The 23,907-nt window shown below is 48.4% G+C and overlaps 1 protein-coding gene across 7 annotated transcripts in view; it reads right to left on the bottom strand.

The window, feature by feature from the left end:
- BROX (BRO1 domain and CAAX motif containing) overlaps positions 1-23,907 on the bottom strand; it is a 158,762-nt gene that overhangs the window by 14,272 nt on the left and 120,583 nt on the right. For all 7 annotated transcript variants that reach the window (XM_029593132.1, XM_029593133.1, XM_029593135.1 and 4 more), the window contains 3 exons: positions 21,465-21,546; positions 13,387-13,537; positions 2,889-3,048 (listed from right to left, as the gene is read on the bottom strand). In XM_029593132.1, the coding sequence (XP_029448992.1) occupies positions 2,889-3,048; positions 13,387-13,537; positions 21,465-21,546 (393 nt within the window). The remainder of the gene's footprint in view (positions 1-2,888; positions 3,049-13,386; positions 13,538-21,464; positions 21,547-23,907) is intronic.

Below are 23,907 nucleotides of genomic sequence, written 5' to 3' on the forward strand. Positions count from 1 at the left end.
GTTTGAGGAGAGGACTTGGTGGCCGAGTGGGTTAACATCTCAGAAGGAACGATGGCCACGAAAGGAATGAGACCAGGACTGGGATCTGGAGGAGGTACCTCTCAGGAAGGACCCCCACGCTCTGCTATTATACCGGTGCTGACCTCTAAGGCGAGAGTGTGAAGGAAAGAAGGACTTACACTGTTTCTGGCGGTCCTCTGGCAGCTTATGAATCTTGTTCTCTCCCAGTGATTTAATAAGCTGTTCAAGGTCCTCACCAAAAAGCAACTTACCCTTGAAAGGAAGTGTGCCCAACTGCGACTTGGAGGAGGAATCCGCAGACCAATTGCGCAGCAGAGGAGACGTCTGGCCGACACAGCTGAGACCATGGCCCGGGCCTGCACGTGGAGCAAATCGTATAGGCCATCAGCCCCATACGCGACCGCCGCCTCCAGCTGTTCTGCCTGCTCTGCCTCTGCAGACAGGAGGTCCTGGGTGCTGAACAATTGTTGAACCCACCTGAGGCTTGTTCACTGCATGAGACTGCTGCAGATTATCACCAGGACTCCTAAGGCCAAGACTTCAAATATACGCTTAAGGTAAAGCTCGAGTTTGCGGTCTTGAATATCCTTCAACATTGTGGCTCCTACCACCGGGATGGTGGTGTGTTTGACAGCGGAGACGGAAGCGTCCACCTTGGGAACTTTAAGCATCCACTTTAAGCAGCCACTCGGAGCCCTGCTCGGGAGACTCCCATTCCTGGAAAAGGAGCTGTCTGTGCATAGGATGAAACGGGAACGTACATGGAGGGGCCCTAAATCCCGCCAGGACCGGGTCCACGTTAGCTGGCATAGAAGCCTAAGCGGTATCCTCAGGTGGCACTTCAATTCCCAGCTCCTTTAAAATAAAGGGAATGAGTGGATCCAGCTCTTCCCTTTGGAGCAGACTGAGAACACATGGATCATCACCCTCGACAGAAGGACCTGGAAGCAGTAAATCAGTCTGGATCAGGATCAGGGACTGCAGGAGGCTGGGGGGGATCTGGTACTCCTGGCACCAGCCTGAAGGAATCCTGTCCATCCGGGACAGCAGGGGGCTGCGGAGCAGGCACCCGAGGGATTTTTGCTGGGGGGGAAGCACCTGGGGAGGGATCATCCTCTTCCTGTAGGCTAGTCAGATAGGATTTCTGCATTAAAAGCACAAATTCTGCTGAAAAGCAAGGCAGAGACTTCCCGGGTAGGGGGGGGGGGGAGGGGGAGGTAAGGATGCAGGGTCAGGGATCCCCACCGGGGAGTGAATGGGACTTAAATCTGGGGGAGAGATAGCAAAAATCGGGCTCTTCCCCTTCCTCCAACCCTGAATCCGTAGAAAAAGCTGCTCCCAAAATGGCCACCGTTCCTGCGGTTTTTCGCAACAGGAATGGTCTTGGCCACGCGCTGGGGTGCCCGACCCAGGTTCAGTCTTGTCGCCGCCGTGGAGGGACCCTCCCCACCTGGCAGATACCAGGAGCAAAGTCACGAAGCAGGCTCCCCGCAGGCTAAACAGACAGAAGAACGCGGCATGATTAAAGAAGAGAGCTGCCGCCAAGAAGGAAATCAGCAGAGCTGGGCTGCACCGGTAAGCGAAAGCAGGCGAATGAACCCTGCACGCTATCTTCCCTGAAGTAGAGCAGGGGAAAACACAAGCTTGTCTTTTATACTTAAAAAAAAATAAATTTTTTTTTTAAATTGAGTAACTGCAGGGGAATGAAGCTTCCCTGCTAGGCTACCTGAGATATGGAGCGTCTCAGGGTCAGAGCAGCCAGAGAGGGGGAGTGACTGGATCACCAGTATCGCCCCAAGAGACAAGCAGGTCACCGGGAAGGGGAGCCTAGGCTGAAGAATCAAGGGGCAAGCCCTGTAAGAGTGAGGAGACAGAACTGTCTCCGTCAAAGCAGATGTTTTGAATGAAGTTCTGCTCAAAAAATTTGAATCTTTTTTGTTTAAATGTATAAAAGGATAAGTAATACTTGCTTGATCTTGGAAAATTATGATAAGAAAACCTCACAGGAAAAGAGAAATTGACTAGGAAAGAGAACCACAGGTTCAGCTGCCTGCATCTGCTGGAGACAGAGAAATACTGAAGGGATGCAGGGTAGGCTCTGTCCTGATATAGGATACCCTTTCAGTTTTTCTCTGTCTCCATCTGCTGGACAGGAGGCTCAACCCATTGTCTGGACTGATCCCGGTACGTACAGGGAAAGGAGGAATCGGTACGGCAATCCGAGCTCAGAAGACTGGAGACCTGAATTTAAAATTTTCTGCTTACATGGTCTCGGTGCTTACCGATTGTGTGCCAGACGGTCTCAATGGGGGGGGGGGGGAGGGTTTTACCTTCACTACCACGCTCGGTTATGCACCTCTGGGGGCTACGTCCACGCTGGGAACCGGCTATTGGACCAAGGCACACTTCTGAGGGTTCTCGGAAATCACCTCAGGAATTCTCAACAGGGGGAGGGACCCTTAAGTATCACCGCAGGAGAGTGGGGCTCGATCTTCTTTAAGGTAATTTTGTCTTCTTGCTGTAATTTTCTTAACACTGTGCCAGTGTGTGGGATAGTGTCCGCATCTGCTAGGGGATGGAGAGATACTGAGGATCTGAGGTCACTGCAGGGGTATATCTATGGTGACGTCAGCTTTGAAATCTGACTCCGTCTCCCATCTGCTAGCAGAAGAGCACATAACCCACTGGCCCTGAGTCCATCTGGCTACACACTAGGAAATGGTAAATTACTTGTCTTCGGAGAATATGTATTTCCTACAGATTTACATTTTCTTTTAACTTTTTCATAGCAAGACAGTGCCCACACTTAGAAAACAAAACCTATAGGTATAAATGAGTAAGCTGGAGATTTGAAACTTATCTCTTACACTATCATCCTTTGGCCTCTTGGTGAGATCAAATGCAGCCAGAGTTTCCGGAGTCCACTGTGGATTCACAGAAGGAAATTCGAAAGGTATGGGCTCTACGAGGCCATAATTAGCTTTTAGTTCCAGTTGTGGAGCCTCTGGTGGGACTTTCTGAAAATAGCTGGAAAAGAAGTTTAAGTTTTAGTATCAAGGCAATCACACACCTCTCTTTACCATTTGTTACAATTTGGGGCTTTGAAGTGCCTCTCCTGCATTCCTAGGCACCTTTTCTCCCTTCCCAGAGCCCAAGTGCATCACACTATTCAAGTATTCTGTGCCGCAGCACTGGAAGTGTTACAGCCAAGTCACAGGTCCAGCCTCGCCAACAGAATTATTCAACAGTAAACTGGGTGATGTGTTTTTTTTCAGTCTTATAATGTTGAACAGAGTGGCGTGGGAATCAAAGATCATTTAAATATTTCCACATAAGGCCTATAAAGATCTACACTAATGTAAGATTTTAAAAAATGAACATAGTGCTCTCCAGCACAGTAAGCTTGTGCTGTGACACATTATATATATATAGCTTACCTGTAACAGGTGTTCTCACAGGACAGCAGGATGTTAGTCCTCACATATGGGTGACATCATAGGATGGAGCCCAATCACCGAACACTTTTGTCAAAGTTTCTAGAACTTTGACTGGCACCTACTGGGCATGCCCAGCATGGCACTAACCCTGCAGCCAGCAGGGGTCCCCCTTCAGTCTTGTTTAAAAAGCTACAGGAAGTGCCAAAAAATAAATAAGAAATGTAAGATATAGGGAGGACAGAGCAGCTTGCTGAGTGGGAGCCCTGATCAACCAATCATCTAGATAGGGGTAGATGTGAACACCTTGAGTCCTGAGGAAGGCTGCTACTACTACGAGGCACTTGGTGAAGACTCGTGGTGCAGATGCCAGGCCGAATGATAGCACTTGGTATTGATAGTGCTTAAGGCCTACCAGAAATCTCAGGAAACTGAGATGAGATGGATTTATTGCAATGTGTGTGTATGCGTCTTGGAGATCGAGAGAGAAGACCCAGTCTCCTCTTTGCAGAAGAGGAAGGAGGGAACCCAAGGTTACCATCTTGAACTTTTCTCGGTGGAGGTACTTGTTGAGGGCACGTAGGTCCAGAATTGGATGAATGCCACCTGACTTTTTGGGGATTAGAAAGTACCGGGAATAGAATCCTAGGTCTTTTTAGGAGTAGGGCACTGGCTCAATTGCTCTGGACTGGAGGAGGAGGAAGACCTCCTGCTTCAGGAGTAGTGAGTGGTCGGATGTTCTCCACATCGGTAGAGATGGGGAGTCCGGTGGGTTGGAGAGAAAGTTCAGGCGGTAACCTTGAGAGATTATGGCAAGGACCCACTGGTCTGAGGTGATTGTGTGCCACCTGTTGTTGAAATGGCACAATCAACCTCCCACTGGTATCTGAGGCAGTGGAAACTGGCTGCTGCTCTCTATGCAGGAGTCAAAAGCCGGAAGCAGGGCCCGGCTGAGGAGCTGCTTGTGGCTTTTGTTTATGAGGTTGATGAGACTGGGCCTTTTGGAAAGGTCTCATGGAACGAGTTCTAGACGGTGGTGGATAGGATTTCTTTGGACGGAAGAATGACTTTTTAGTATTCTTCCTGAATGGTTGTTTGGAGGAATACTCAGAGGGCATCAGAGAGAGCTGGCGAAGGGTCTCATGATGCTCCTTGAGTTCCGCCACCGTCCGCTGAATCTGTTCGCCAAACACATTGTCTCCTATGCAGGGCAGATCAGATAATCTGTCCTGTATCTCAGAGCGCAAGTCGGAAGACTTAAGCCAGGCCCACCTTCTTGCCGAAATAGCAGTTGCAGATACCCTGGAAGCGGTGTCGAAGATATCATAAGAGGATCTTATTTCATGCTTCCCTGCCTCAAAACCCTTGTGTACCAGGGTTTGAAGTTGTTCCTGGAATTGTTGAGGCAGGGACTCTGCAATGTCCTGTATCTGCTTGAATAAGACCCTGTTGTACTGGGTCATATACAGCTGGTAAGAGGCGATCCGAGAGATGAGCATTGATCCCTGGAAGACACGCCGGCCAAAGGCATCCAGGAATTTCTGTTCCTTACCTGGGGGAAAGGAAGAGTGGGGTTTTGATCTTTTTGCTCTTTTTTGGGCAGATTCTACAACCACAGATTGGTGATCCAGCTGAGGTTTCTGGAATCCTGGGGCTGACTGGACCAAATAAGTGGTATCAGCTTTTTTGTTGACTTGAGCAACAGAACCAGGGTGTTCCCAGTTCTTTTTGAGGAGATCCAAAAGAACCTGGTGAATAGGGATGGAGGTTATTTCCTTGGGAGCATCCAGGAATTGTAACAGCTCCATCATTTGATGCCTGTCATCTTGTTCAGTCTGCAACTGGAAGGGAACCAATTCAGACATTTCCTTCACAAAAGTTATGAAGGATAGGTCCTCTGGAGGAGAACGCTTCCTGCTTTCAGTAGGAGAAGGTGGCGATGGCAAGTCATCAGTGTCTTGAGAAGAATAGTTGGTCCAGGTGTCATTGGGATCAGCACCTGCCCCTCTAGGAACCTGAGAAGGATGGGACAATGGTATTCCTGAAGGTCCCAGTCTAGGCTCCGAAGGCATCGAGGGAAGTACTGGAGGCACCGAAGAAGACATCAAGGGTATCGATGGATGGATCGGTGGCACCAATGGGCGCATCGGCATCGATGGTTGAGGCATCGACAGGACTCCTGATGGCGGAATGCAGAACGGTGTTTCTCCTCCTGTTGACAGAGTAAGCGGGGAAGGCACCGGAGCCATTGGTGGAAAAGTGGCTATAAGCGCTTCCATCTTAGAGAGCAGTGGTGCCAATGCTGCTGGAATGGGATCTATGATCTGTTACGCGACTGGCACTGATTTTGGCGCCGGGGGAACTTGGAGCTGTGCATCGCCTTATCAATGGCTTCCTGAACCATGCAGTCCAGTTCTTCATGGAGACCTGGAGCAAGCAGCCTTGGCTCCGAAAGGGAAGAAGGAGGCAGAGGCATAGCCGGAGGGACCACCGTTAAAGGCAGAGTCGCGGCTCCCGATACCCATCCGGGTGAGGGTTGCCTCAGTGACCGGTTGCTGAAAGGGTCGATGCCTTTTCTGGATGGGGTTTCTTCGATGGCGGCTCGGACGATGGCGAGGTCGATGATTTTCCTTCCTCGATAATCCGAGACTTCTGGTGTCGATGCAGATGATTCTCTCTACGATCCCCTCTGTCCTGAGGGGGGGGGTTAGAGGTAATCGAAGGCCGAGAAGTCGTCGACGCCGGGTGGTCACTGGCCGGTCGCCGATACTGGCACGAAGTGGACAGTGCCGGTTCAGACGACGTTGATGCAATAGACGGCGTCGGGATTTGAGAATGGAGGAGAAGTTCCATTTTCTCCATTCTGGCCTTGCAACCTTTAGGTGTCATTAAGGCACATTTGGTGCAGGTCAAGACATCATGCTCGCACCCAAGACACATTACACAGACATTATGAGGGTCTGTTATGGATATGGTGCGAGTACAGTCCGGGCACTGATGGAACCCTGACACCATGGCCTCTGAAAAAATTGAGCCGCGGTACGGTCGACGGCCAGTATGCCGCGAGGGCCAAACTCGACAGGAATTGACCGAAAACAGGTAAAAACTTACCGGAGTACCGCGGAGTCAAAAATTCGAAGGAGGGACCCCTGTGGGGTATGAAAGTTTTTAGTAATTCCGTGAGGAAAATTCCTGTCAGGAACCTCTGTGGAGCTCCTTAACCCGCGTGGTTACTACTGCGCGGAAAAAAGAAACTGAAGGGGGACCCCTGCTGGCTGCAGGTTTAGTGCCATGCTGGGCATGCCCAGTAGGTGCCAGTCAAAGTTCTAGAAACTTTGACAAAGGTGTCTGTGATTGGGCTCCATCCTGTGATGGCACCCATATGTGAGGACTACCATCCTGCTTGTTCTGTGACAAGCTTCAGTATTAAAATTCAATTTTAAATAAAGATATTAAAAAGTGTGCTTACCCATATATAAAACAGTTTTAATACTGCCCCTTCCCCTGGGGGGGGGGGGGGGGAAGAGCCTTAGTGTCAGTAAAAGTAGGCAGGATTAGGATTGAGGACGGAAAGCATGTGCAGGGATTTTGTTTTTAAATCCCTATATGTACTTTGTATTTGCTTCAAACCAGGTGCAAAGAATGTAGGTACAAGCATACATTACAGTTAAAAAGGAAACACTGTAGGGCATGACCCTTTGCTGGAGGGGAGGCAAAACCTAGGAGTCTGGACTAATCCGTGGTACTACAGGAACAAAAATTAGCAGATAAGAACCAATTTTCGTTTGATATTGTTATACAACAATCAGAAGAGATACCTCGCAGTGATTATGTTTGACGTCAAGATAGCCTGACAGTGTGACAGGGCTGTGGCCAGAACCAGTGGCATGCTAGAACACATAGGGAAAGGCATAGCCAGTAGAAAATTGAGGCGACTGTGCCCTGGTTCCAGATACTGCTAAGATTCCATCTGGAGTACTATGACTAATTTTGGGATGCTGTACCTTCAAAGGGATATGGACACAGTGGAGGCAGTCTAGAGAGGCTATCTGAAAGGTGCAGTCTTTGCATCAAGTGAGACCTAAATATGCATAACCTGGAGGATGGGAAAGAGCAGGGGTATGAGAAAGACATTCAAATACCTCAAGGGTATAAAATAAGGTACAAGAAGCAAACTATCAGTGGAAAGGATGCTCTAGAACAGTGGTTCTCAACCCAATCCTTAACACACGCATACCACTTTCCTAGCCTCTAAAAATAAATGCTGCTCAAAGCAGTGTACAAAATCAAAAGGAATATGGCATGCAATAAGATTTGCATATAATGGAGATAGTGTATGCAAATTTCTCTCATGTATATTCATTTTGAATATACTGAAAACCAACTGGGTGTGTCCAAAGGACTAAGTTGAGAATCACTGCTCTAGACAGAGATCACGATATGAGACTTCAAGAAGGTAGGTTTAGGAACACATCAGAAAACACTACTTCGCAAAAAGGATGAATGCAACAGCCTCCCCGGTGAGTGGTTGAGGCAAAAACAGTGACTGAGTTTATGAAAGCATGGGATATGCACAGAGGATCTTTAGCCACAAGGTTGTGAAGGAAAATCCAGAGATTGACCATGGCAGGGCTAGGCCCCTAACTGGTCAGATTTGCAGGCTAAACTGAAACAGATTTATACACAATTGTGGCAGTGTACATTCAAATCTCTCATGTGTATTCAATAGGGATATCCTGAAAACCCAATTGGTTAGGGGCTCTCAAGGATCAGTGTTACATGCTTCTGAACTAGAGTCTATGAGACTGCTACAGGAAATAATAGGGCAGACTAGATGAGCTCCATTGCGCTGATCTACTGTCCTAGCCTGTGTTTCTTCCTAAGTGAAGTCTCTGAATTTATCTGGCAATGTCAGAGTGCTGCTATTGTGTAGGACATCAGACACAACCAACCAACCTCATCATTCTCTGGGCTTCCTGTCCAAGCAGAACCTTCCCAGCTAGGGCTGATGGCCACCAAGAACCTTCATTCATAGTTTTTGGGATTCTCCGCCTGTCTCACTCAGTAATCACAGTAACAATCCTCTGAGGTGCGCAGACCATAACATATTCCAGAACCTGGCATAAGTGTACCGTTGAGCCAGTTAGGAGGAGGTGATTAGGATTCCATTCCAAAGGGGAAGAGATGTGAATTATTCTGCAGCATCCTCAACTCCATCTATCCTGAGGAGAAGGAAATGGCTCTGGGAGCTAAACCAGTTTTTTTGACCATGCTAAAGGGAGGTTCCCAAGGTAACTTTTTTCTAAATTATTTTATGAAAACAGCATGTGACTCACCAAGTGTAGAAGAACTGGTGAGAACCACTTGATTAAAAATAGGTAGCACTTCACTGGCTATTAGACCAACCCAGGGAACATTTTAATCCCATCAATAGATTACTGGAAAAGCGCAGTTGCTTACATGCAACAGGTATTCTCCTAGGACAGCAGGATGTTAGTCCTCACATGTTGGTGACATCATCTGATTGAGCCCCGCACGGAAATCTGACTGGCAGACTGAGCATGCCCAGCCTACTGCTATCTACACATGGTTCCCCCTTCAGTCTCTTAACATAGCAAAAATACGAGCGAGAAAAAGTATAACAAACCGAAGATGAACTCAAAATCGTGGGGAAGGCAGGCGGGATTTCTGAGGACTAACAGTCTGCTGTTCTAGGAGAACACCTGTTACAGGTAAGCAACTGCGCTTTCTTCTAAGACAAGCAGGCTGGTAGTCCTCACAAGTGGGTGATTACAGAGCTCCAGACTGCCCCATTTGACCAGAGAGATCCACAGTAGCTGAACAAGGTGTCAATGGGCACAACACAACTGCGGCGCTGTGGGAAAAGCAGGGGTGGTCTGGTCCCACAGAGAGCACGATGAGAGACAATTGGATTCAGGACTGGAAGAAACTGCACAGAACAGACTGGCCAAAAGCAATGTCCTGGCAACTATCCCTGTCAAGGCAGTAGTGAGCCACGAAAGTGTGGAGAGAACTCAGGTCACGGTCCTACAAATCTCAGCGACAGGTACCACAAGCAGATGGGCCACTGACGTTGCCATAGCCTGCACAGAGTGAGCTTTCATCCTGCCAGCCAGCTGAAGGCCTGCCTGCTCGTAGCAGAAGGCAATGCAATCCGCTAGCCAGTTTGACAAGGTCTGCTTCTCCAATGCTGCCCCCTGTCTATTGGGGTCAAAGGACTCAAAGAGCTGGGTGGACTGCCTATGGGCCGCTGTACAATCCAAGTAGAAAGCAAGCACCCGCTTGCAGTCCAGTGTGTGGAGAGCATGTTCCCCTGGGTGGGAATGAGGTGGTGGGAAGGATGATTGACTGGTTGATGTGGAAAACAGTCACCACCTTGGGCAGAAATTTCGGACGTGTACGTAGCACCACATGATCTTGGAAGAATTTTGTGTAGGGAGCGTATGTGACCAGGACCTGGATCTCACGGATCATGTGAGCTGAAGTGATCTCCACCAGGAACATGACTTTCCAGGGGTGGAACTTCAGGTCACAGGACTGGAGAAGCTCAAACGGATGCCGCACTAGCCTTGCCAGGACAACATTGAGATCCCACGATGTTGCTGACAGTCGGCAGCTTCAGCTGAACTAGGCCCGCATGAAGCGCCCGACCAGTGGCTGGACTGAAACAGGCACACCGGCAACACCCTGGTTGTAGGAGCTGAGGTGTACTCAGACTGAGACTGTTTGGAGGTCAGACTCGGACAGGTGCCAGAGGTAATCCATCAAGCAGGGGAGCGGACAGGAGAAAGGGCCCAGTCCGTGACCACCGCACCAGATGGAGAAATGCTTCCACTTCGAGCTGTAAGACTTCTGGGTGGAAGGTTTCCGGGACTCAATCAAGACCCTGGAGACACCCTCCAAGAGCTGCAAGGGCTAGAGGATCTTGCGCTCAACATCCACACTGTGAGGGCCAGGGCCCAGAGGTTCGGGTGGCACAGGGTGTCCTGGTTCTGCGATATGAGGTCGGGAGCCATCCCTAGCGGGACTGGTGCGCTCACTGACAAATCTTGGATCTGAGGAAACATCTGCCTTGGCAAGGAGGGTGCCACCAGGATCATGGTCCCCCCGTCCTCTTGCAGTTTTGTCAGAGTCCTCCAGAGGAGCGGGATAGGGGGATACGCATTACATAGACCCCGTCCCCAGTGAAGGGAGAAGGTGCTGCAGGCCGGATGGTCCTTCCCCGGAATCAGGGAGCAGAACATACCCACTTTGTGATTGTGGGGAGAGGCGGACAAGTCCAGGTCCGGTGTGCCCCAGCAATGAAACAAATCGGCTGCCACTGCAGGGTTCAGGGACCACTCGTGTGGCTGTACGGACAGGCTGAGACTGTCCACCAGTGTGTTCAGGTGACCCGGCAGGTAGGTGGCCCGTAGACACATCCCTCTGGAAAGGGCCCAATCCCAGACCTGTATTGCTTCGTGGTGGAGAAGGAAGGAGTCTGTGCCACCCTGCTTGTTGATGTACCACATCGCTACCTGGTTGTCCGTTCTGATGAGGACAACTTTGGAGGACAGCCTGTCCAGGAAGGACCACAAGGTGTACCGGATCGCCTGAAGCTCCAGGAAGTTTATCTGGCAGCAGGCTTCGACCGCAATCCAAAGGCCTTGGGTATGCAGGTCCGTGTGGGCCCCCCCCCCACCCCTGAGATGAGGCATCGGTGGGGTAAGGGTCATCTGGGGCAGTGCGGGCTGAAATGGGAGCCAGGTTTCCAGATTGAGAAGGGTTCCCACCAGATCAGAGAGAGGCGGAGAGAGTCCGTGACAGCCACCAGCACCTCCAGATCCTGGGATGCCTGTTGCTACAAAGCCCACTGAAGGTTCCTCATGCGGAGGCAGGCCAAAGGGGTCACTTGGACAGAGGCTGCCATGTGGCCCAGCAGCAGACGGGATGCCACCCTCTTTCTGTTGCGAACGAGGGAGGCCAGCGAGGAGAGGGCAACTGCCTGATCCTTGGGCAGAAAAGCCTTTGATGGTGCAGTGTCCAACCTGGCGCCAATAAAGTCTAGCCGTGGAGACGGACCAAGATGAGACTTTGGAATTTGTCAATAACTTCCCCAAGTCTGCAAGGTCTGAACCGTCAGGGCCAATGCGTTCAAGGCCCCGGAGTGGGAGTCACTCCGGATCAGTCAATCATCCAGGTATGGAAAGACATGAACCGAATGACGCCTGAGTTAGGAAGCCGCCACCGCCAAACATTTTGTGAAGACGCGTGGGGCTGATGCCAGCCCAAAGGGAAGCACTTTGTACTGAAAATGTGCCATTCCCACCAGTAAGCAGAGGTACTTCCTGTGTTTAGGAGCAATTGCAATATGGGCCTATGCCTCAGCCAGTCTCCTCTTTGGAGGAGTGGGATCAGTGTGCCCAGAGAGATCATTTTGAATTTCTCTCTTACGAGAAATTGGTTTAATGCCCTGAGGTCAAGAATGGGGCGCAAGCCGCCATTTCTCTTCAGAGTGAGGAAGTACCTCGAGTAGAAGTCGTGGCCACGCTGCTCGCGGGGAACCGATTCCACTACTCCTGCCACTAAAAGGGCAGATAATTCCGATTGAAGGAAGACCTGATGGGCGGGCGGGCGAGTGGTTTCTGGGAGCCTGCTGAAATTCAGGCAGTAACCCTGGTGGACAATGGAGAGGACCCAATGGTCTGAAGTGATCACTTTCCAGCGGCGGGCGAAGCAAAGGAGCCTGCCACCGACCAGAGGATCAACAGCCAGGGAAACCAGCATTTGACTTGTGCCCCCTCGCTGATAGTCAAAAGCCAGTGGAGGTGGGCCTGCTGGGGGGCTGGTTAGGTCCTCGAAACCCGCTGCTGTCTGCCATGACCTCGGGCTGGACAGAGGCAGGCGGGTAGCTGGAGGAAAGTATTTCCTCGGCTGGTAGAAGGGCATGCGAGAGCCCAGCCTGGAGGACTTCCTGGTGGAGGAAGGGCCGTCAGAAAGGATGGCGGAGAATGGCTGAAGAGTATCATGCTGATCTTTCAGCTGCGCCATGACCTCTTTCACCTTATTCCCAAACAGGTTTTCGTCTGTACAGGAAGATCCGCAAGCCTGTCCTGAACCTCTGGTCGGAGACCTGAGGCCCAGAACCAAGCCAGTCATCTGGCACCGATGCCCCCGGCGGCTAGGTGGGCTGCGGTCTCTAACACGTCATAGGTAGACCTGACCTCGTGTCTACCCTCCTCAAGCCCAGCTTGGCAATGGCTGCAAGAGGGTGGGAACACCAGGGGAAGGAACCATGGTCCTTGGGCGTCGAGGATACCGTAGCCAAAGTGGAGGGTTTTGGAAATCTGAAGAGCTTCTCCATTTTGTCCAGGCATGCTAGACACCCTTTGGGGGTCATTTGGTCACACAAACGACACCCTCTGATGTCATACAAGGCCCCCCAGCCAGAGGATACACATCTCATGTGGATCTGCGATGGACATGGTCCGCAGGCAATGGGGGCACTGTCGAAAACCTGACAACGCCATCAAAAAAAAAAAGAGGCTGGTGCATGGTCGATGACCATCAGGCACCGCAATGCAGAAGTGGGGAATCGACCGCAAAGAGCGAAGGCAAAAAAGCACGGGTACCTACTGAATGGAGAAATTGAACGTGAATGAGGCCCCAACGCAGAAACCCCCCTCCCCCAAAAAAAGTTAGAAATCAATTTCAAGGAGTTGGCGCTCCACCACACCGCAAGACTACTGCACCACGGAAAAGAAGAGACTGAAGGGGGACCTCGCATGGACAGCAGCAGGTTGGGTATGCTCAATCTTCCAGTCAAAAGTTTTCCATGCCGGGCTCCATCGGATGTAGTCACCCACATGTGAGGACTACCATCCTACTATTCCTAGGAGAAAAAAATCCCACCAGAATATCAGATACTCACATAAATCCATTTTCTCTCTGACATTTGTCCAGGGTATTTTTAACTAGGCTTCCTAGTTTTCTAAAGAAGAGGTGACCAGACGGCTTTGCTGTGGTTCCAGGCCCCTTTGTCTCACCATATTCTTTGCACAATGCTTCTGCTTTGCTATAAACTGTAAGAGAAATCAGAAATGAAAATTATTTAACCAGAGACAGGTGCAATAAATCCCTATTTCAAGTCAAAAGTATTGGCCAGTACATCTTAAATTTTACCTCACTACTAGACAGGAAGACTAGAAACCCTGCATTTTGCTGTTTTGCAATTGATTTTCAGCTTGGGATATTGGGTTGACACTATTTTTCATTCAAGGGAGTCTTTTCACTTTTGCTGCTGGGCAGTATAAACAGGTGTGCAATAGTAAATCTTTCACCTTTGGTATTCTTCCACAATAACCATTTTATTTCGTTTCTACAGTGAAGAAAAAAATGCAAACCAGAACACAAAATGTATTTCCATAGTCCTTGAGGAGATGGTGTAATGGTGGTCAAAACAGAGCTCAAGCTAGGAGAAGCTCTAGGATGACCATAACAGTATTGTTCTCTATCTTAAGAACATGCCATACTGGGTCCGACCAAAAGTCCATCAAGCCCACTATCCTGTTTCCAACACTGGCCAAGCCAGGTCACAAGTACCTGGCAGGATCTCAAGGGGTAGAGAGATTCCAAGCTGCTTATCCCAAGAATAATTTGTGGATATCTGCAAATCCATCTTAATAATGGTTAATAGACTTTTCTTCCAGGAACTCGTCCAAACCTTTTTTTAAATGCTATACTAATATCTTTCACCACATCCTCTGGCAACGAATTCCAGAGCTTAATTATGCATTGCGTAAAAACATATTCTCTCTTATTTTAAATCTTCACTGAAAGCCAATATTCAACCCAGAGGAGACTGCATGTTTATTAATTACCTAAAAACAAAAAAAGGGCCCGATAGTGCTGGCGAATTAAGTAACTTAGCCAGATATGACTTATCCAGCTAAGTTATATCCACGTATATCTCACTACTTAGCTGGATAAGTTATATCCAGCTAAGTTAGACCAGCTCTACGGCTGGTCTAACTTATCCGATTAACTTAACTGGATAAGAGCTAATTTCACTACTTATCCGGTTAAGTTAACTGGATAACTAGCACTGCCCTTATCTACCCACTGTCCACCAAACTGACTGGATAAAAGATAGCTAGATAAGTGACTTATCCAGTTATCTAGTGGCTGCTGATTTTCAGCAGACTGCTAGATAGCTGGATAAGTCCTACTTAACTGGCTATCGAGTGCTGAACGCGCTTTTAATATTGGGCCCAAAAGCACCTTGTGACTCTCACGGATAAATGGCAATTTGTAAACGTAAATGAATTTTCAATATGTGGAAAATAAATCTGGATTGTTGCTCAAAGACCAAAGCAGTCATGGTAAACATCTGCACTCTAAAGTCAAGGCATCCTGAGAGGAGCCCCCCCCCCCCCCCCCCACACACACACACACCATGCACACTTGTTTCTTGCATGCTATTTTGCAATAATTAGTTTTTACAGGTTGAGAAACACTTTTGAAAAGCATATAGAACGTAGTCAAGGCCCTTTTTTTTTTGTGTCTCGAAGAGCAAACAGCACTGTACAATCCATTTACTGCCTCAGAATCTCTTCCTTTTAAAGCAGGCGTTTCCACTGGATCATTCAAAATATCGACTGGCCTCTTCTTCATCTTGCTTCCTCTTGATTTCATCCATTTCCTCTTTTTTCCTGATGACTTTTCTAATAGACCGAACCCCCCCAGCATACCAAACAAAGTAAAATCTTTCAATTCTGGCTTATCAGAGGAATTGTTTTGCAAAAAGGAAAATTAGTTTCCTACCTGATAATTTTTGTTCCTATAGTACCACGGATCAGGCCAGACTCCTGGGTTTTGGCCCCCCCCCCTAGCAGATGGAGACAGAAGTTTTCAAAGCAAAACTGCTTTGAAAACTTCTGTCTCCATCTGCTAGGGGGGGGGGGGCCAAAAGAAATAACAGATTCACTTAACCCTCCTAGGAACTGAACCTGTAGAACCACTTGAGGACAGTCAATACAATTTCTGCAGATTTGAAAACAAATCAGTCAATAACTGAGTGGACTCTCCCTTACTTCCATGCGTTCCCCGGACGGGACTCTGGACTGATCCGTGGTACTACAGGAACGAAAATTATCAGGTAAGAAACTAATTTTCCTTTCCCTGTACGTACCTGGATCAGTCTAGACTCCTGGGATGTACCAGAGCTTTCTTACCTGGCATGGGATCTGGAGAGGCCCGCTCTAAGCACTGCTTCTCCAAAACCTTCTTCACCCGATGCCTGAACATCCAGTCTATAGTGTCTGGCAAAGGTATGCAAAGACTTCCAAGTTGCTGCCCTGCAGATCTCCTGTGGTGAGACCATTTGACACTCCGCCCAAGAAGCCGCCTGTAAACGGGTAGAATGAACCCGAAGACCAAATGGTACAGGCTTACCATGCAGCAAATATGCCAAGCCTATAGCCTCTTTCAACCAGCGCGAAATCGTAGCTTTAGATGCCATATTTCCTCATTTCAGACCAGCCCACAGCACAAAAAGATGGTCTGTCACACGAAACGCGTTAGTAACTTCCAGATAACACAACAACGCCTGAACATACAGCTTCCATAAGTCTTTAGACATAGGGTCTGACCGGTCCAAAATGGGAAACGACGGAAGCTCCACTGACTGATTCACATGAAAAGCAGACACCACCTTCGGAAGAAAGGAAGGAACCGTCCGCAAGGACGACACAGAATCCGAAAATTCTCAGAAACGGCTACCTACAGGATAGAGCCTGGAGCTCAGATACCCTGCGAGCAGATGTGATAGTGATAAGGAAAGTCACCTTTAATGTGAGATCCTTTAGTGTAGCCGTTTTCAGAGGCTTAAAGGGCGCCGTACACAGAGCTGAGAGAACCAAGTTCAGATTCCAAGAAGGACAAGGGTGCTTGATCCGGTGACGTAAATGCTTTGCCCCCTTTAGGAAACAAGCCACATTGGTGTGAGCAGCCAACGCCACGCCTTGAATAGAACCATGCAAACAACCAAGAGCTGCCACCTGAACCCTCAGGGAACTACACAATAAGCCCTTGGCGAGTCCGGATTGTAAGAAACCTAAAATATCCGACACCGAAGACGGAATAGCAACAATCGCCCGGTCCCTGCACCAAGATTCAAACATTCTCCACACGCGCACGTTCGCGAGGTTGGTGGATGTTTTGTGCGACCGGAGAAGTGTTGCCACCACAGCATTCGAATACCCTTTGCTCTTCAGGCGGCGCCTCTCAAAAGCCATGCCGCTAGACAAAAGCGATTGACCTCTTCCAAACACACGGGCCCTTGATGGAGAAGGTCCAGGAGCAGTGGCAACAGCAGGGGACCCGCCACTGCCAGATTGACCAGGTCCACAAACCAAGGCCGTCTCGGCCACTCTGGAGCCTCGAGGATGACTTCTGCTGGGTGTATCTCCACTTTCCTGAGCACTTTGCCTATCAGCGGCCAAGGAGGGAAGACATACAGCAGCACGTCGGTCGGCCAGGGCAGCACCAGGGCATCTACCCAATCTGTTCCTGTTTCTCTAAGGTGACTGAAGAAGCGTGGAGTCTTGGCGTTCTGAAACGTTGCCATGAGATCCAGGCGGAAAGCTTCATCTGCAAGCTCCCATTCCCCGGGATTGAGGGAGGTGCCAACTGAGAAAGTCCGCCTGAACGTTGTTGACTCCTGCTATGGGAGACGCTGCAATACTTACTAAATGCTTGCCCAGCTGATCAGCTGCCCGGCTTCCATGGCCACTGGCTGGCTCTTGGTTCCCCCTTGGCAATTGATATAAGCCACAGTGGTCGCATTGTTGGAAATAATTGACTGACTGACTACCCCTGGAGGAGAAAGCGGAATGCTTGCAACGCTAACCACACTGCCCTGGTTTCCAGACAATTGATCGACCACAGATTCTTCCTGGGACCACTGACCCTGCACAGACTTCCTCAGGCAATCCAACCGGAGAGGCTGGCATCCGTGGTCACCACTGTTCATTCAGGCGCCTCCAGGGGAACTGCTTGGGATAAGTTGTCTAATCGAGACTGGAGCGTGCCGTATCCGTAAGAGGGAGAGGTAAATGAAACTGTTCGGAGACTGGATTCCAACTCGAAAGCAACGCCGACTATAAAGGATGCATATGAGCAAAGGCCCAGGGCACCAGCTCCAGCTCATGAAGCAGAGAACCCGCAAATAATCCCGCACTCTGGGGAGACGGTTGGCCAATAAGTCCCACACTTTATTTATTTATTTATTTATTTATAGATTCTTCTATACCGTTGTCCTTGTAGCTTGACAATTCGGTCCGAGGTAGGGAACACTCTCCCCTGTTCAGTGTCGAATAGAGCTCCTAAAAATTCCAAAGGCTGGGTGGGCACCACTTGGCTCTTGGCTAAGTTGATCATCCAACTCAGTGATCGCAGGAGTTGGAGCACTTTGCAAATTGCCAACTGGCCAAGCGACTCCGACTTTGCCCGAATTAGCCAGTCGTCCAGGTATGGATGTACCAGGAACCCCTCTCCACGCAGATGAGCCACCACCACAATCATTACCTTGGTAAACGTTCTGGGCGTGGTGGCAAGACCAAAGCTCAAAACTGAAAATGGCGAACCATCACCAAGAACCTCAGAAACTTCTGGTGGTCGGCCCGAATGTCTATATGAAGATACACTTCCGTTAGGTCCAGTGACGCCAGAAACTCTCTTACAGAGGCAATGACTGACCGTAACGTCTCCATGTGAAGACGTGGCACCCTGAGGCAGTGGATTATGCACTTCAAATCCAGAATGGGTCGGAAGGACCCCTCTTTTTTGGAGACTACGAATTAAATGGAACAATGCCCTTTTCACTGCTCCGCCTGAGGAACCGGGGTGATGGCGCAGAGTTACACAAGGCGTTGCAAGGTATCTTGTACTGCCTGTTTCTCTTCGTAACCACATGGGGAGACCAGAAACTGCTCCAGAAGGTGGTGTGCAAAGTCTAAAGCATAGCCTTGATGTATCACAGTAAGGACCCACTAAGTCTGACGTCACCTTGACCCATTCCTCGTAAAACAGGGACAATCTGCCCCCGACAGCTGGAACTGAGGAATGGATCGGTGCCCCTTCATTGGGAAGACTTGGCCCCAGATGCGGACTGGGTAGCCCTGGTTCTGCCAAAGCGTCGGACATGAAAGGGCTGAGACCAGGACTTTTGGCGACCGGACGCTTGCCAAAAGGAAGAAGCTGGAGTTCTGGACGGACGAAATCTCCGATTCCCTCTGAATTAAGACCGTGAAGAAAAGGAGCCCCTCAACTTGGGCCTATCCTCTGGCAGTTGGTGAACCTTGTTCTCCCCCAGGGATTGAATCATATCTTCGAGTTCCTTGCCAAAAAGCAATTTACCCTTTAAAGGCAACGACCCCAGCTGAGCCTTGGAGGAAATATCCGCAGACCAGTTTCTTAACCACAGGAGCCATCGACCCGAGACTGCAGATACCATGGATCTGGCCGAAGTCCGTAACAGATCATAAAGTGTATCCGCACTATAAGCGATCGAAGCTTCCAGACGCCCTGCTTGCTGTGCTTCTGTATTGGAAAGACCAGCATTAGCCTGTAACTGCTGAACCCATGAAGGCCCACTCACAAGGCAAAATTGCTGTACATAGCAGCCCGCACTCCCAGTGCCGAGACTTCAAAACTTTTCTTGAGCTGCAGCTCCAACTTTCTATCCTGCAGGTCCCTCAGGGCTGTAGCACCCGTAACCAGGATTGTGGTCTTTTTGGTGACTGTAGACACCGCCGCGTCCATCTTGGGAACATAAGAACATAAGAAAATGCCATACTGAACCCGCAGTATGTCAATTGCTTCCTCTGGAAGAGGATATAGCTTATCCATAGCCTTGCTAACTTTCAATCCCAGATCCGGGGTATCCCATTCTCTATATAGCAAGTCCGTGGCAGAAAAATGAAAAGGAAAGGAAGTAGCCGGGCCCCTCAGACCCAACAACACTGGGCTCCTGGCGGCCCATCTATGCCTAGCTCTCCGAGTATGGTAGGGATAAGCGGAGCCAACTCCACCCTCCTAAACAGATGGACCACCTTAGGGTCGTCTCCTTCCACAATGTGAGAGCCTCGTGCTGGATCCTGTGGATGTTGATCAGGGTCTGTATCCACCCCCCATCGGAGGCTAGACCAGCGGGTCCTGGTCCCCTGGGTCCGTATCCTGACCTGTGGAATCAGTATCTGTCTGATGAGCCCCTGTATGCAAAGGGCGCTTAGCTTTGGAGGACCCAAAGACTCCCTTAGACTTCTTTCAACAGAGACTTATGACCACTAGAGGATGTTTTACCCCTAGCCTGCAGCTTCCCTTCCCTCCTGGCTTTAAAAGTCTTATGAAGAAATAAAATAAACTCTGAGGAGGAAGAGGAGGAGGAGGAGTCAGAAGCCCCCTCGGGGCTATCCTCCGTTGCAGGTGAGAGAGGCTGTAAAGGTTCGCTCCCTCAAGGAAACCCTGGCTGAGGAGAGAGAGGAGGTGGGAGAATCCCCTCCCCCATAGCTGCACGAGTCGCTGATCTAAAAGACTTCAAAATGGCCTCCGTTCCCGCGCTCAGCGGGAACGGATCTGCTTCAGCTGATCTCGGTGCAGCTAACACTGAAGGAGCTCAGGCAGCCTTGCCTTTAACCATTTTCACGGCCCCGGAGGATCCCTCCCCCCGGGAAGACACGCTGAGCACAGCCCCTCCCGAGAAAGATGCGCGCGGGTCGAGCCACATGTGAGGCACTAAAATGAGCGCGGCATCGGGCAGCAGGCCTGAGAAAGCTAAAATTCAATTCTGTTAAAAATAAATAAATAAATAAATAGAAAAATAATCGCGGTTCGCCCAAGCGCCAAGTCAGGGAGGGAAGAGCCGCAGAGCCCGTGACACTGACAGAAAGTGAAAGAAAATCTAAACTTTGGGTTTTTTTTTTTAAAAGACTTGGCCAGCAGTGGTCCACGGTCCTGGTCCGGCGAGGTGGAGTGAACCAGGCTCCCCAGTGTTGCACCCAGAGCTGCTAGCTTGGAACAAGAGGGCCCTCGACCCTGTAATGCAGCTGCCTCAACAACCAGTGGGGGATGGTCCCCTCAGGACCTTACAACCCCCCCCCCTCCCCCCCTTGGAGGCTCAGGACAGAAACTGCTCCTCCTTTTTTTGTTGTTTTTTTTTTTTTTTTTTTTTTTTAAACAAAGTAAAAAAGTTTTACCAACCGAAAACTCTCTAAAACTCACAGAACTCACTACTCTCACTAACTTCACTAAGCAATCAGCACAGACTGGAGGCCTTGAACCTCCACCACCGGACTGTAAGGTGGCACATCCTATATAAGGCGGAGTTTTGTTTTGAAAACATCTGTCTCCATCTGCTGGGGGGGGGGGGGGGGGGGGCAAAACCCAGGAGTCTGGACTGATCCGGGTACGTACAGGGAACATACATTGGATTTTTTTTTTTTTTATAGTCCTGGTCTGCTGGCCAAGACTGGTTTAAGACAAACCTGAGTGAAGAGAGATTTTGCCTCACTTCTGGTGTGGTGTTTTTCGTCTGTTGTGAAGTCCTACAGTATGGCAGCCTGACAGCAAAGGCAGCGAAAGATCCTTTAGGGCAGGGCTTTGCTCTTCTTTAATTTGTGTTTTTACACCAAGTTTGGAATTAAAAAATATATATGTAGACAGTTATTATGAACATGCCCCATTTTGGGAACTTTCTCCCAAGTCGCCCTTCTACTCTTCAGCTATCTGTGCTCTCCTCGTGCTGTACATGCGCCAGAAGTCTGCATGAGGCTCTGAAGAAGGGCGGTGGCATCTCAGTTTACTTGTCTGTGTAGTGGTGGGAGTGTCTAAGAACAAGGGAACTTTCCACTGTAAATGCTACTTTTTTCAAATATGGAAAAATAAACCATGATCAAAGTTACAGTTTCATTACTAGTTTATACACTAGAGATTTAGACATTTCACACTCACATTTTTCTGCTTCTTGCAAAGACCTGATTGCTTCTCCGCATTTGTCACTTGCAAGTAAAGTCTGTCCATGGTAGCAGAATGACTAGGAAGGGAAAAGTGACAGTACTTGGAATAATCCAGAAGTAATGTTCAAGAGATCAGACAGTATATTTTTCCTCATTACCATTTCACTTGTCTATTGGATGCCTAATTACAGGAGGGCAGCAAATGACTGCATGTGTCTGACATAGCTCCTTCTGTCAGACACGGTTAGTAAGCAGCAACAGGGTTTGGAAAGCAATTCTTAGATGCCTGCATGACTTACTTTATCTCCACTGCCATGGGAAGAAAGGATGTCTTCACTAGGGAGTCTGTATGTTGGGGATTTTCTTTCATTAGCAGCTGTTTGAATGTAAAGGTTAATTACATTTATGGGTGCATATTTCAAAGAGCCTGCATAGTTGCATGCTGCATGGGTGATTTTAGTGCAGAAAAATCTGAAAAAGAGTGGGGGCCTGCAGACTTATCGCCTAAGTTCTCCCCCATCCACACTATTTTCCTCCTAAAAAGTCTCCAGTTTAAGTTTAAAGTGAAAGTTCTTCCAACTTGCCCTAATCTGGTCAAATCTGATCAATGCAAACACTGATTTTCTACTTCCCTGGCTCAGTGACTCAGTCAATTCTTTCACTTCCATGTTTTTCAGAACTGAAAGAATAGGAGAATTTAGAATACTGCAAAGAGCCAATTTGAAGAGGACTTTCTATTCACACTCAAATCTTTTACAATGCAAATTAGTGTTTGAGCAGCTAAAATGAGGATATTGTAGGTGGCATGAGTAGAACAGAGAAAGAAGGATGGCACTTCAGATCCTCATAGGACCAAACTGGGAAAAAAACATGTTTAAAAAAATTCAGAAGAAAGAAATACAGGAAACATTTCAGGGTTGAAGACAGACATGTCAACAGCTTTCTCAATGCATATCCTGCAGGCAATGCTATTTTAATGTCTACTCTGGTGACAAAGAATCCTTGTGATGTTTCATACTTTTTAAATATAATATTTTATTAACCATTTTCAATGAGAAAATTGTCAAACATTAAAAATAGCAACACATCTGTATCTTCCAAATCTCATCCCCCACTCCCAAACCCCTCAGCATGTCCAAAACATAACTGTAGTAAGTAGAGACGATCACAATTGGGGTAGATCACATCTAAAGCAGAACATATCTTGTCCACAATGTAGTCAAATAAATTCCTTCTTGATTCCAAGAACAACTGAAAATTTGCATACTTACCCAATGTGGCATCCGCCAGTTCAGTGGAGCATTAAATTCTATTTTGATTTTGAAGTATACATGTTACTGGGCAATTGTCTGAAATCACTAGGTTCCCTATATCTGCCTTTTCAACATAATGGAATAACTCCTCTGAGACAAAAAAAATAATCTGTTCTCAATTTGGAGGAGTGGTCCTTGCATAATGAGTATAATCCAGCTCCTTGGGGTGCAGAACTATCTAAATATCCAAGAGACATGGGGATTCACAAAGAAATTGTACCCCTTTCCCTAACTGGAGTATCAGATACTGTGCATTTATCTTAAGAGGCATCCACAACACAATTAAAATCACCACCCATAATGATGGGCACTGGTACCAGGTCTGTTATTTAAGTTACAATTTCAGTGAAAGAAGAATGATCATATTGATTTAGAGTGCCTATAGATGCAAAAAAACAATCCACTTTCCATAGAGGCTCCCCTTCACAATAACAAACCAACCTTCCTCATCAGTACATATCATATCCATAATAAATGGTATATTTTTGTGTATCAATATAGCTACTCGTTTCTTTTGGATTTGCCTGGAGCCGCAAACACATGACTGCACCATTGTTTCTTCAATTTCTTGTGCTCCTCTTCTGACGGGTTTCTTGAAGGCAGATCACATTACTATTCAACCTATTAATATGATATTAAACTCTCTCTCTCTTGACCAGGGATCCCAAACCCACCTCATTCCAGGACAAACATTTCACAGGCCCTCCCAAATTAAACATCCATGTTCCCTCTATTTGATACTAAACAGATCAAAGCGCACAAAAGCCCACCATGCCCCAGCCTGCATAATGAGTCTCTCAAGACAGAAATCAGTGACTTATTTCTCCTACAGTATAGTTGAACTATCCTACTCTTAAATATATATATTTTCCATTTTGCCTATTTGCATTGTACTGCATAGCAATCCCCCTTGCCCCTCCCCCCAATTCTCCCATAACCTTCGTTTTCCCCCAATCAATCCCATAAACCTGTGAACATTTTCTATTTAAGGCCTGAGACACATTTAATTGTGAGTGGTAGCCATCCCTCAACCTAGCACAGCCTGGCCCTCATATCTAACCATTAACATGTTTCAGTGACACCAGCAAGCCCCTGCTACATCACATTACTATACTCCCAGAACAA

Source organism: Rhinatrema bivittatum, chromosome 3 (assembly GCF_901001135.1).
Source record: "Rhinatrema bivittatum chromosome 3, aRhiBiv1.1, whole genome shotgun sequence".
Taxonomy (NCBI): domain Eukaryota; kingdom Metazoa; phylum Chordata; class Amphibia; order Gymnophiona; family Rhinatrematidae; genus Rhinatrema; species Rhinatrema bivittatum.